General features: G+C 39.4%; 1 protein-coding gene across 2 annotated transcripts in view; it reads right to left on the reverse strand.

The window, feature by feature from the left end:
* Positions 1 to 14,320, reverse strand: part of SLC35F1 (solute carrier family 35 member F1) — a 383,113-nt gene that overhangs the window by 136,361 nt on the left and 232,432 nt on the right. For both annotated transcript variants that reach the window (XM_032407995.1, XM_032407994.1), the window contains exon 2: positions 10,418 to 10,593. In XM_032407995.1, the coding sequence (XP_032263886.1) occupies positions 10,418 to 10,589 (172 nt within the window). In that variant the 5' untranslated portion in view covers positions 10,590 to 10,593. The remainder of the gene's footprint in view (positions 1 to 10,417; positions 10,594 to 14,320) is intronic.

Here is a 14,320-nt window from a genome sequence, read left to right on the forward strand (position 1 = left end):
TGGTAATGCATCTGAGAATCCCTACTGTTGTAATGATAAGTCTTCTAAAGCATCTATGGCCATTGCCCAAGAACTGATTCCTTGCTGGAAATTATCTTGGACAGAAATGCCATCCCTTCTTGGCTTTGGTCAAACCACACTTCTTTGTCCTCAACTTTTCCAGCTGGCATATGCCTTGGTCATCAGGCCAAACAGGAATGTGATTTTCCCAGCTGCTTTGGATCTGCTTTGCTTTCCATATGTGTATTCAGTTGGTTGCAGTTCACAGATGCATTCTGTGTGTGTTGTGGAAGGATTAAAACATTAAGGAAAAAAGGTAATCAGACTTAGTTTACAACATACTGATCTTAACTATTGTCCTTGTGATTCCAAACCTTTCCTTGAGCAAAGAATAGTAACTTGGAGTAGTAATTTGCAGGCATGGTTTAAATTGAATCCGGATCTTCTCTGTAATATCTAAAGTTGTAGTGACCGTTGTGTCTCAGTAAAGTGAATGAGAATGTTTTTCTTCCCATTTCCTTCCATTTGTGTGTCAGTTATGATTACGGGAGAAGGGAGAAGCTGGATGAAGAGAGGAAATGGGAGAAGAGAAAGGAAACATACACACAAACAAGAGGAAAAGAAAGGGTGAGAAAGTTTTGCTTTCAGATTGGATGGTCAAAATCAAAGCTGTAGAGCAAAGAACTCACTCATTTCTGGGGACAAGGACTGATCTAGGGAATTGTTCTTTCAAGTCCTCCTTTGGCAATGCTCCCTTCCCCTTTATGATCTCTCAAGGTCTGGATGCAGTTATGCCTGAAAGTAGAAGGGTGCTTCTGGCTCCCTCTGGACAGATTCTGGGTGCTCACTGCTCCCCTTGGCTTGGCTTCCTCAGGCAAAAGACCCTCACTCTACACCCTGGGGGAGAAGGACTTGGGCCAGAGCATTTCAGAATGAGTCGGGCGTCAGTGTAATAATTCACTCAGTGAGTTCCCTCACTCACATTGGCCACCACAGTGGTAAGGAAACATCTACAATGTCTCATCTCTGTATTCCTCTATGAATCATACTAGTACCTACTGTGATATCCAGCGACATGTTAAGGAGAACACAACTGCTGGAATATGGCCGATGAATTCCAGGGTCTTTACAGTGGAATTTATTTAAATTAAGGGTTACATGTGTAAAATCCAACTTGCTAGGGAGGAGAATCAATATTTATTAAGTCAATCTAATACCGATGATGGCAGATCATAGGCATTCAATGCTCCTATATGCCTGACCCTGTGCTAGAAGTTTTCCATACATCACCTCATTTAGTCCACAGGAAACCTGTACGGCAGTTACTATGACTATCCTGACATATGAAATGAAGGAAAACAGCACAGAAACGTTATGGAAACTTACCAGGATGACGCAATGGCTCTTAAGTTTGGATTGAACTGAGAAACAGAAAAAGTCTAGAACCTAATTCTTTAAAATTATATTTTAATTTAGTGAACTTATAGTAATTCCTAAATATGGTTCTTAAAGACAGACATTTTCTCAGACATGGCTAATTAGATAGTTAAAGGTAAAAGAAAGTAATATTCATGCTACTTCATAGAAAGAAGTATCAAACAGTAAAACAAAAAATGGTCAGAAACATAAATTCTGATCACATTTTCTTTCATTTGCACGTCATTTCCTTTATATTTTTCCTCATATAGGTCACCGAAGGGGCCCAGTCACTCCAACTTGCAGTCAGAACCCACCATTTGCAAATACCACACTTAAATTTGGTGAGCTCTATGATCTTTTTTCTGGTCCTCAAAAATCTCAGAAAAGGAAACCAATGAAACCGGATACTCAAAAAATGCATAGACAGGGAATTCTGATCTAACGCAATTCTAATCCTGTGAAGGGAAAAAAAAGTTTCCTTCCTTTTTATTCCCCTGCAGATCTCATGTAGCAGACAGCAACAGTGGTTGCAAGATGGCTAACTGCTGAGTCTTTGATTTAATGAAAACTTAGGGAAAGCAATTCAACTCACTGCAGGGACTGCTTTGTTCTTCCATTATGATTCTTTTTTAATGAGAAAGATGATTGTAAGGATAAACTCCATTCCTCTGAATTTTTACACTAATTACATACAAAGCACTATTTTGGCAGAAGGGGACTTATCTCCTTCAGGAATACAGTTATCATCTTGTAACCACCCTTCAATCTCCCACAGGAACACGGGAGCTTCGTGCCAGGAATGAGTGTTGCTCTGTGCCACCTCGCAGCATGGAGAGGTGAAAGCTTAAAGATTTCCAGAATTAACAGTCAATGTGGATTCCACATAAGACAGAGAGACGGTCCCTCCCTCCAAGCTTATATGCTGTTTGGAATGAAAGAATCAGAAGGGCATCCCTTTAATGAAGTATTTGGCATGGGGAAGGAGGGAGAGTCATGTATAGTGTGTGTGTGCATGTGTGTATGTTTATATGAGGATTCATTAAGAGGAGAAGATAGTGTTGCATATTCATGTCATTTTCCTTTAATCTAAAAGTCATTTAAGTGATATTGAAAGTTCTGTGTAAGGTATCACTCTACTCGAGATTCATCCACGTTAGCACAAACAGGACATGCTCTGTTGGATACTCTTAACTTTAAAACTGTGGAAGACTTGATCTGGTGCAGATTCACCATGTTAAGTACTGCGTAGGTATGGAGTGTGTGTGTTTTTGCATTGTTTAATGGATTATAAGCTTGATAATTACTAGTTCATGTCACACAAGCAAGGTCCTTGGAGTAGGTATTTTTTTTTTTGAAATTATATTCATTCTTTAGTCTAAAAGCATGCCATATGAAGTGGGAAGTTTTAATGGTGACCTCCTAATATCCCTAAGTGACTGAGGGAATAGCTACTATAGTTTCCCTGTTGAAAACTCTGGGCCTAAAGAGACATTATTTTATCATGGTAATCACGAAGGGACAGTAGACAGTCAATTAATTCCCTTTCATTCTTTTTTTTTTTTTTTGCCTTTGGTCAGGTGTATTAAAGTATAATTTTCATGTGATAAAATCCATCTCTTCTAGTGCAGAGCTTGAAGAGTTTTAACTCTTCTAAGTCCTGTAACCTCTACAACAATCAAGATCTATAGAACATTTCCATTACCCTGAAAGTTCCCTTGTGCGCCTTTGCAGTCAATCTCTCCCACTCCTAGGCTCTGGCAACCACATATTTGCCTCTTCCAGAATATCACATTATTACCCAGTATATAATTACACAGTATGAAAGTTTTCATGTCTGGCTTCTTGAACTTAGCATAATGCTTTTGAGATTAATCCATATCGTTGCATGTATCTTACTCCTTTTTATGGCTGAGTGGTACTCCATTGTATGAATTCACCACAGTTTGTTTATCCTATCACAAGTTGATGAGCATTTGGGTTGTTTACAGTTTTTGGTGATTATGAATAAAGCTGCAGTGGATGTTTGTGTATAGTTCTCTGTGTGGACATCATGTTCTCATTTCTCTTAGAAGAGTGTGACTGATGGGTTATATGGTAAGTGTATATCTAACTTTATTAGAAATTGCCAAGATATTTTCCAAAGTGGTGGTATCATTTTGCATTCCCAGCAGCAGTCTCTGAGAGTTTCAGTTGCTCCATATGCTGGCAGACAGTTTTGCTAGAACCGGACTCTAGTTTTCTCCTGTGATTTTCTCTAATAACTTCCCAGTATGGTTTGTGTATATTCCCCTCTTCCTCACCATCCCCCCATCTTTTCTTCTCCCTTCCCCAACAACATAAGCATAATTCCCATGGAGTGTCTACCAAGGATTCATCTGAGTACCTCAATTTGCTTTCTTATACTGACAACCCACTAACAGTCCTCCTCAGTGACTTAGTCAAGGTTACCCAGAGAATTGGAAACTGAGCTATGTGTGAGCATAACTTGGGCTTTTGCTTTGAGAAAATCCTGGATCCTGCTTTAACTCTTTTCACTGCTCTGGCCCATGTTTTTGACTCCCTATAGTACATTCCAACAAAGAACATTCCAACAAAGGCAAGAGGCAAAGATTCACAGAGGATTAAAAAAAAGGATTGATTTCTTAAGTTTTACTTAAGAGAAAAAAAATCAGGTCAACTCAAGAAAATAGAAAAGGATTATTTTAAATCACAATGATCAGTGGACTCTTTTTAAAAGTACATATCCAAATGATATAATAACCAGGATTAAAAAAAAGGACTGAATCTCCTAAGAGGTCTATCTCAGTAGAATCTAAATACAGTATGTGATTAGCAGAACTAGGAAAACAAGATGTTCAGGTGACTCTAGGATCTGACGGATATGTAAGTTTCTAAGATGTCGTGGCTCTCTGAGAGGTCTATATTATTTTGCATGAAGTCCTACATTTCTTCTAATTACACAGATATTTTTAATCTTGCAACATTGGTAATTGAGAATTTAGCCTATGTAATTGTATGTAAGAAGTGCAGTGTTTCTGCAGAAAACAAATATGAAGCCTGTCTGGTGTGGGAAGAGGTAGCAATTACTTACTGATTAATGTTTCCCCAGCCACCACCAAAAGGAGAAATGCTTTTTTGGCATAAATTCTGAGAAGAGCATTCACTGAAAATGCTGAGGACTATGGGACTGGACCATTGGGCCATGAGTTGGATCTAGCTGTTGTGTGTAGACAAAGCTGTCATTTTTATGTATTTCTCTCATCTGTCCTGCTCTACTTGAGTGCTCTGAGTAGGAAAAAGGAGATGGTGGGTAGGGCAGGCAGGGAGACAGCAAGTGCTAAAAATAATTGAACGGAGTTCATTTTTTCAGCCTCCCCACTTAGAACTGAAATTTGAACTAGGATTTCTGTCTTCTGGAATTTAATGTTCAAAATGAGGATATTTTTCATGAAGAGTATATCATGCGTTTACTTTTCAGTATTCTCTCTTTAGAAAAAATCAAAGGGATTACATACGGTGATGTGTTTATGAGTGCTCTGTTAGTACTCTTAGAGACCTGTTTCATCTTCACACTAACACAAAAAAATATATAAATGACTCAATAAATCCTTTAATGTCCATGTTTCAAGAATTTGCTGAAAAGCAAAGTACATGCACTACCCATCAAATTGCTTTTAGCTGGAAGCTTGTCTTTTATTCAAAATAAGAAGACTTTATAAAAATATCTTTCAGTGAAAAAGCAAAACTTAGAGAATGAGTCACCAGGAATAAATCTAATGATGATCAATGGTGGCAGCATTTTATTTTCTTTCCAGGGTTGTATATGAAATGAAGTAGACACTTCTCTTTCTATTTGTGCTTTCATTACTGATACCTATTTTTTTTTAATCACTATGCCTTGAGAAGGAAAATAAAGATTGAAAGTGTTTTTTCCCCCTCAGCATCCTGCCTTTGCCCCACAATCATTTCCTCCCCCATCACAGAGTAAACAGTGAAAGGAAAAATAAAGAGGAATTAGAGAGACAAGACCTGAGAAAAGCTGGCAGATGAAGAAAAGAAGGAAATTATTGACTGTTTAAAAACTATGGTTTATCTACACTCAGAAGTTAAAAACTGCCAGAAGAGGAACCATGGGTATCTATTTAAGAACTGCTGAATGTAGTTCTGGGAAGCAGCAGGATTCTTATAATAATTGGTAAGAGAAGTTTATGGGCAAAAAGTGTGATGACATTATTTTTTTCTTTTCTTTTTTTTTTTTTTTTTAAAGATTTTATTTATTTATTTGACAGAGAGAGAGATAGCTAGAGCAGGAACACAAGCAGGGGGAGTGGGAGAGGGAGAGGCAGGCTTCCCGCCGAGCAGGGAGCCCGATGCGGGACTCGATCCCAGGACCCCGGGACCATGACCTGAGCCGAAGGCAGACGCTTAACGACTGAGCCACCCAGGCGCCCCTGACATTATTTTTTTCTTGATATCCTATCTTCACCTTTGTTTTTAAAAGCCTGTCACGTTTCTTGCTTATAATATAATATAATATAAATGCCAGAACTGGTTGGTCTTTAATTAGACCCCAGCCTGTTCTTTTCTCTTGTTTATAGTCTTTTGCTTTTTGTGTTTCTCTGCTTCCTGATTTCAGCTAGTATTACACTGAATTTTAAGGGGGAAAAAAAAGTAGATATGAGGAAGAGTCTTCTTTTGAGAATTTCCTAGGCAAATCCATAAAATTTTTGGAAGCTTCACTATACTTTTGTAGTTATATTCCTGTGAGAGAATAGAAAACATATGTATTGGTCTCTGCCCCCAGTTTCTGGCACAGAGCTCCTAAAACTCTTGTAATTTCCTAAGTAATAAGAGTACTCAGGAACATCTTTTGTTCTAATATTTGGTCTCTGGCCCTGGTTCCCAACACAGCGTTCCAAAATCCCTTGGAATTTCCAAGGTGATGGCAATGTCTTCTGCTCGAATGAGGTGACTCTCGGTGGGCTCCGGGATAGGGACCAGTTACCACAGGGTCCTAGCCATAATTGTCCATTCTCAAGGACAGCCCTACCTGTCCATTCTCAAGAGGGGAGAGGGGCTGGACATGGCGTTAATGATCAATCACGCCTACCTCATGAAGCCTTCATAAAAACCTCTCAAGTAGAGGATTCAGAGAGCTTCAGGAATGATGAGCACGTGGAGGTGCAGAGAGAGGGGCGTGCCCAGAGAGGCATGGAAGCTCCCTGCCCCTTCCCACATACTTTGCCCTACTCATCTCTTTCCTCTGGATGTTCACCTATATTATTTATCATATCCTTTTATAATAAACTGGTAAACAGTAAGTAAATTCTTTTCCTGAGTCCTGGGAACCACTCTGGCAAGTTCATCAAACCCAAGAAGGAAGTCGTAGGACTGTCTGATATACAGTCCATCAGTCAGAAGCAGAGGTTACAACCCAGACTTGCAATTGGCCCTGAAGTGAGAGGGGCAGTCACGTGAGACTCAGTTCTTAACCTGTGGGATCTTATGCTAGCTATCTCCAGGTAGACAGGGTCAGAACTGAGATCAACTGTAGGATTCCCACCTGATGTCACAGAATTGCTTGGAAGGATAAACATCACACATCTGGTGACAATAGTGTGAGAGTAAAGGAAAGATACACAGGAAGAGAGCTGAGCTTTTCTTTATAATTCCTGAAGCCCTACTAGGTACCTACAGCATGAGTCTGGATTTCAGGCATTACTTCAATGAGCACATTTTAACTGCCTGAATAACTTCTCAAAATTGGTTACTATTAACCTACTGAAGTTATGGCTAAATTCTCAAACTTGTTACAGTGTCAACGGAACTACTTGTTTGAAGCACACTTTTTCTATAAAGCTGTATTATTGAGGCTCTTTGTTATGAACAGCAAAATCGTTTTGAATTTTAGAACTATCTGGAATAGGGGCACCTGGGTGACTCAGTCGGTTAAGCGGCTGCCTTCAGCTCAGGTCATGATCCCAGGGTCCTGGGATCGAGCCACGCACTGGGCTTCCTGCTCAGTGGGGAGTCTGCTTCTCCCTCTGCTCCTCCCCCCCGCCCATGCTCTCTCTTGTGCGCTTTCTCTCTCAAATAAATAAATAAAATCTTAAAAAAAAAAAAAAAAAGCATGCTGTGGAACTAACTGGAATAAAAACGTAGCACCAAGCAAGGAAAGCGCTAGACTTAAAACCTGTCCAACAAGATATACATTTTTTAAGGAGGATGGTAGTCAAATTTTTTGTAGGAACCAATTAATAATCAGGGACAAGTTCAGAACTCCAGCTTGAACTGGAGTTATATTGGAATTTCTACTGGAACCTGTTGCTTCAGAGTCTTTGGTCACTGGTTCAGTGCAAATCTGGAGAACTCAGTCTAACTTTAAGTCACATTTCCACAAGAATTTTGCCATAATATCACCCTGAACCCTCTTGAGGGGCTTCTTGCTTTCATCACGTTGTATTCACATGTGACAATCATAACTTTTTAGAAGTTGTATGGTTACAATGATAAAGAAATATTTGTTTAAAGATATGTTCCCAAGACTAACTTCTTGCAGTTATGTGGCCTAAGGTGACATCAAATTAAATGGTGGCTTGGCGGGGTAAATGGGGTCTGCGCTGGGAGAATGGGAAAGACTGTAATCTTGTTCAGTCCTGCTCTGCAGCCCTCTGGGAGGAGTGGTCAGGAAGCACCAGGAAAGAAGAAATTGTGGCTATGAGAGCACGTCCCCTGCACACACCAGACTTCCCATCCTCTCATCCTCTATGCTCTGTTTTTCATTCTCTCTTAAATCGTGAGGTGCACAAGGAAAGAGATTATTATGTCTCTAGAACATAGTACTGAATCAGCCTATACAAAATTAATGTAATTACTATGTTGATTTCCAGATGTTAGCTTAATGCCAGCCTATTAAAACTTCTAAAGATGAAGATTAAAACAAACATTCTGAGTAAACACCCACATAAAGACATATCAGTGAATCAAGTGATCATCTGAGGCAATGGCAGAAATCTCCAGATAGGGCATTTTAGAAACTGATTCTCTCCATCACTGGTTGGGATAAACAGAATTTCCTCAGGCGCCCTTCAATCTTTTTTCCGAAGGGCCTCCAAATTCCTTGTCCTAGTCTTTGGCCTCTTGCCAGGTGTGCCTCTCCCCTGTCTACCCTTCCCACCCATCCCCGAGACCACATCCTCTTGACTTCATTGCTATGCCTCAGTAGACCTGGCCCCAGGGCAGGTTTCTTATTCAGGGCTTTTAAATTCAAGCAAAACCCCTTCCTTTTGTTCAAAAGTATCTTCTTTTCCTCCTTCTGCATCCCCTAAACCCCACATGGGGTTACAGGGAGTCCCGGGAGGCACATGACCTTGGCATAGGGTGAGCCTTACAGCAACTAGTTCTACAGCCTAGAGCAGGTTCCTGACACAGGAACTTATAAAATTTTGGATAATAATACTTATTTCCTTGGACTGAAGGAATAATGGAGATAACTTACATCCATAGTGTCTGGCACATTATAGAGTCTTGATAGAAGGTAGCATTATAAACTTTAGGTCTTTCGCTACATTTAGTTTTCTAAGCTTTTCTGACTGAAATTTTCTCTCTGTTTCTTAAAGTGACTTGATTTTATTTTTTCCTCATGAAGGTTTCTGTTAAATCTCTGGATTCCTGGAAAGTAAGATGGACAAGAACCCAAAGACTTGTTGCAGTTCACCATCTCATAGTCTAGACTATTTAGTTCTAAAAATCTTGAGAAGATAAATTCACCACTTTCCTGTGAATTTTGTGGGTTTTCTTTTTCGCATTTGTAGTGTTCAAACTGTTAGCTTCCGGATCACACTGAGGAAATATAGCTGAGACTCACTGTCTAGAACTTTTGTAACCTGAGGTTTTATTTGAAATTTTATTCTTAAATTATGTCTACTGTTGTTAAATTAAAAAAACAAACAAACAAACACCAATAATATGATTTTTTGAGAAGTAAATGAAATTAGCTTTTCCAGTACTTAAAACAAACCTAAGTTAAACTGGAACTCAGTCCCAACTGAATAAAATCTAGTATTGGCCACATTGTTATAATTAAGCAATATTATTCTGGATGACCATTTAAGTAAGTGTAAAAATGAAATACTAGATATGGTTCTTATAAAAGTTTCAAAAAAGTATGACTATTAGGGTTGATGAGTAAAGCTACTGATGTATCCTTATTTATTATTAAGGTATATAATTGTCTTTAAACCTATTAGTGATTATTTTTCAATGCATATTTCACAGTCAACAGCTTCTGGGGGTGAATTGTTGGCTATTTCTGGGCCAGAGGAAAGAGTATTTACACCAGATTCAGTGTTATAGTGATAAGATTCTGAATTATACTCTCCAGAGATACACCCCAAGGATTTCAACTTCAGGTGCCAATTAAAAAGTTTTTCTTGCATTGATTCTTGGAGGACTTGTTTTATTGCTTTAGCTATTTTAAATTTAGACAGAACATCTCCTCTGACCATTTGTGGTAGTTTTCTTTCCTTTCTTTTCCCCTTTATTATTACCAGAGTCGATTGTGTTTACTATTTTTATGTTTCTTATGACATTTTTCTAAGGAACATACATTTGTCTGTATTTCCTTTGGATTTCTCAGGACTGGCATTAGCTGCATCAGGCCTTTCCAGCTTCCAGGGAAGCACTCTATTTAGATTCACTGAGGGGTACAAGGAATGTTAACAGAAATTCAGATAGTGAGCAATTGTACATTTTGCCTATACATGCATTTTCCACTTCCCGCTGAATTCACACAATTTATGCTTCTTTGTGATTTATTTGTTCATTCTGTTTGCTTTATTACTGCAAAACAGAAAAGTGAGATTTGAGGTTCTGAATTGGCTTATGATGCTGTAAGTGAAAAAAAGTTAATTTAGTCACGGCTCATCATTCTTTTAGATGTTTGTAAAAAAGAAATTGAGCTATATTCCAAGCTGCATATGGGTTTTGGCATGCTTACCTTGTCTGACAGCTAGTGTGGTGGTATAGACCAAAAAGAGAAGGATGTAATTGAGGAAACTCTGGAAGACTGGTGTATTGGCATGGAAATCTTCTGACAGGTACTTGCTGGTCAAGCCAATTCCACAAATAAGAAGGGATAACACCTGTCCCAGAGCCACAGAGATTAACATCTCCCTGAAAAGTAAAGAGAAACAGCAAACATCAGCTGGAAGTCCATTAAAACAATAACAGTTAAAATTTATTGAGCACTTGTGTGCTAAGTACAATAAATAATATTTCTTTTTATCCATTACAGCAATCCTATGAGAGAGGTGCAATTTTTAGTGAGGTTTTATACAGGAAAAAAAAACCCAGAGTTTAGAGGGGTTAAGGAATTTCCTCATTGTCAAATAACTAGGAAGTGGCAAAGCTGGGATTTGAGACCAAATCTCTCCAAGTGATCCTGGCTTCTGGCCACGGCACTCTGGAGCCTGTGGGGGCGGGGGGGAATTAACATCATCCCTGATGCCCACCATCGCATTCACTAAGTGTTCAGAAACCCCAGAGAACATCTGCACACTGACAAAGAGGTACCACACTGTAACCTTATCCTCAGGTTCTCATACCAACAAGGAGAGACTTTTGTTTATAGATTGAAATCTTGGATCCAGGAACATCTGAAAATCCAGAAGCACCATCTCCTTTCCATTCCCAGATTTTGGATCCTTGTTTGCTCTAGCAAGCACCGATAAGCACTAGTCTGCTCTCCCCTACACAAGTTACAATTGCTTGCATATTAAAATTGCTACTCATGAAGGAAATTTAGTTCCTGAGGTGGTATAATAAAACATTTCACATTCTGTAAATATTTTCTGTGGCTTCTTCACAGGCATAGTAGACCACTGTAGTAGGGACTAAAGGCAAGAGTCGAGGGGTTCACTTTGCATAGAAATAAAGTGCTCATATGGGCTTTATGATCATATAAATCTGCATCACCTGACTCAGGAAGAGCCCCTGGAAATACAAAGCAGGCTTCTGCCTTCCCCAAAAGTCCCATCTGACTTTCCTGGTTTATTTATAGAAGCAGCAAGGTAAAATAAGCAAGGAGTAGTATTTCTAAACAAAAAAGCATTGGTCAGAGGATTTACAATGTTACATATTTCCTCCCCCATGGCAGATGTGAACCCATGTTTCTGAAAGGGGCAGAGTGCTGGGCAGATACCTGGGTGGTGTCTTGCTTAAAAAAAAAAAAAAAGAAAGAAAGAAAAAGAAAAAAATTAGAAAGCATCGATCACATTTTGGTCATTCCATTTGTTTCCATGAGGAGGAAAATTGTGGCAAGGCATGAGGGCCCACAGAGAAGGCCTTCTTCCCTGAGGCTAACCTGTGACACACAGGTAGAGGTTTCTCACTGGCGGCCCTGTTCCCAGGGACCGGCCCTGACCCCCCGTATTCAATCTTTATTAAGGAATCAAAGACATATATTTAAACATATATGTCTAAAATATCAATCTGCTGCTTAAAATCCTACAATGGTACCCTCTAAAATGCAGTGATCTATAAGGCCTGTGGTACATCGTCTACGAAGATGGCTGCCAACGTTTCCTCCTGCCCCTCTGCATTCACGCTGCTCCTCTCAAAGGGAGGTGGGATCTATTTCTCCTTTTCTAACTGAGCTTATCTTGTGACTTACTTTGGCCAACAGAATGTAGGGGGAAAGAGGTCATGTGACTTCTGGGCTGATCCCTAAGAAGCTCTGCAGCTTCCATTTTTTGCTCTCTTCAGATACAGCTTTCATGTAAAGAACCTAGGCTACAGAATCTTGAGAGACCATGCGAAAAGAAAAAGAGAAACCCAGCCAATGCCACCCCAGCTGAAGCATCAGACATGTGAGTGAGGATCCTGGATCCTCCTGCCCCAGTGGAGCAGTACCAGCCTGTGCCACATGGAGCAGAGATGAGCCATCCCCAGAGACGGCTGCCCAATCGGAGAACTGTGAGAAACAATCAATGGTTATTGTTTTAGGGTATGAAATTTGCAGTGGTTAGTTATGGAGCAACAGGTAACTGAAAACAAGGCCCTAAATGCGCTCCCTCCACTCTTTTTACCTCCTGCTTTCCGCATGAAGTCAGAGCTCTAGTCCTACAGAGCTACTTACACCTCAACAATGAGTTATGGTCTTCTTTGCTGGCATTCCTTTGCATGTGTTATTACTATTTCCAGAATGTTCATCCTGCCTTTATCAGTCTGACTCCTATTCATCTTCTAAGATTTGGCTTATATGTCACCCCGTTTAAGAAGTCTTACCTGTCCTCTCTGGGATGTTTCTCCTTTACTTCTACATCATTGTATTATAATTACTGATTTTACCCTCTTTTTCCCTCTGCCAGACTATGAAGTCTGTACGATGTTCTTCACCGTATCTAGAGCTGGGCAATACCATTCAGAAGAAGTAGAAAATGAAGGGATTCAAAGATAGTGCAGAGATAGGCCTAGGCAACCCTGAACAGTTTTGTTGAATTGAAAGGTGATAAAAAAGAAAGGCAGAGGTAAAGAGAAGTACCAGAATTATCTCAAAGGTTTTTAAGCCAGCCTAACAGAAGTATGATATCCACTAACAAAAATTGTGAAAAGGAGTTGGTTTTAGTGCAAAGATAAGAAATATTTTTGGTATATTGAATTTGAGCCACCAGATGAACTTCCAAACGATCCAGCAGTATTAGAAACGAGAGATAAGAGTTGGATAGGGAGGTCAACCAGGAGACAAATATGCAGAAGTTATACACCTAAGAGTGATGGCTAAAGTACTAGACATAGATGATATCACCAAGGAAGGGAGAATGGGAGAGAGAATAAGAGGGCCTAGGAAAAATCCTTGAGGAATTCCCAGATCGGGGTTAGGGGAGAAAGAAGAGGCACATCATTGGAGTCAGAAGTGGTTAGAAGGCTAAGGGGAAAACCAGGATAGCTCTTGCTATAAGAGAAACCAAGGAAGCAGAGACTTTCATGGAGGAGGTAGTTGTAATATTGAATGTTGCTTAGAGGGTAGAGAGAATGAGGATTGATAGAAGATAATTTGTAGTCAATGCTAGCCTTTGAAAGACGAGTTTTGGCACAGTGGAGAGTACCAGAGCAATACTGGTATCATGGAAACCAAGGGAACAGAGAATTTCACAGAGGGAATAGTTACCTATGACTAAGTAGGCAGGAAGTGGTAAGATATAAAAGTTTTGACTTTGAAGAATTTTGAAGAATTCAAAGAATTCTTCAAAGAAGTTTGAGCTAGTCATCACAAAACACAATAATTATGCTAATAGTTAAAATAATAATGTATAAAATGATTAAAAATTTTAATTTAGATGGATTCATGATCATCATCTCACTGGGTCACTCTTGATTACTTGCATAATAACTTACATCCTTAAGTGGAAGGGAAATGGGGAGAGTTACAACTAATTTGTTGCTCCCAGTGCTGAGTACATCCACTGGAGAATACTGGGTATCGAGTATGTCTCCTTGGGAAAAGAAGGTTAAAAACTGCCACGATGTGGTAATTCCTACAGCTGATTAAATTACAACCATGGTATTCAAAAACTTTGCAATATCCTGTGCCTTTCCTGAACAAAACCAAGCCACCAAAAATGACTGGTTACTTCTGTAAGAGAATAAATTTTAGTCCTTCTGATGCATATGTACCAATATACTATAAACCAGCCATCTACATGTCAGGCATTATGTATGCCAAGATGAGTAAGACACGGTCCTTGTCACTGGGGAGCTACTAACCAAGATTTTAGGGATGAGTTCCCAAATAACTTACTACAAAGTGAGACCAGTTAAGGAGAAATAACAATAATGATTCATATTTAATAAGTTTTCACCCTGTGCCAAGTCCTGGGCTTAGCTTTATATATCCTATCTT

Source organism: Phoca vitulina, unplaced genomic scaffold (genome assembly GCF_004348235.1).
Source record: "Phoca vitulina isolate PV1807 unplaced genomic scaffold, GSC_HSeal_1.0 scaffold9, whole genome shotgun sequence".
NCBI lineage: Eukaryota > Metazoa > Chordata > Mammalia > Carnivora > Phocidae > Phoca > Phoca vitulina.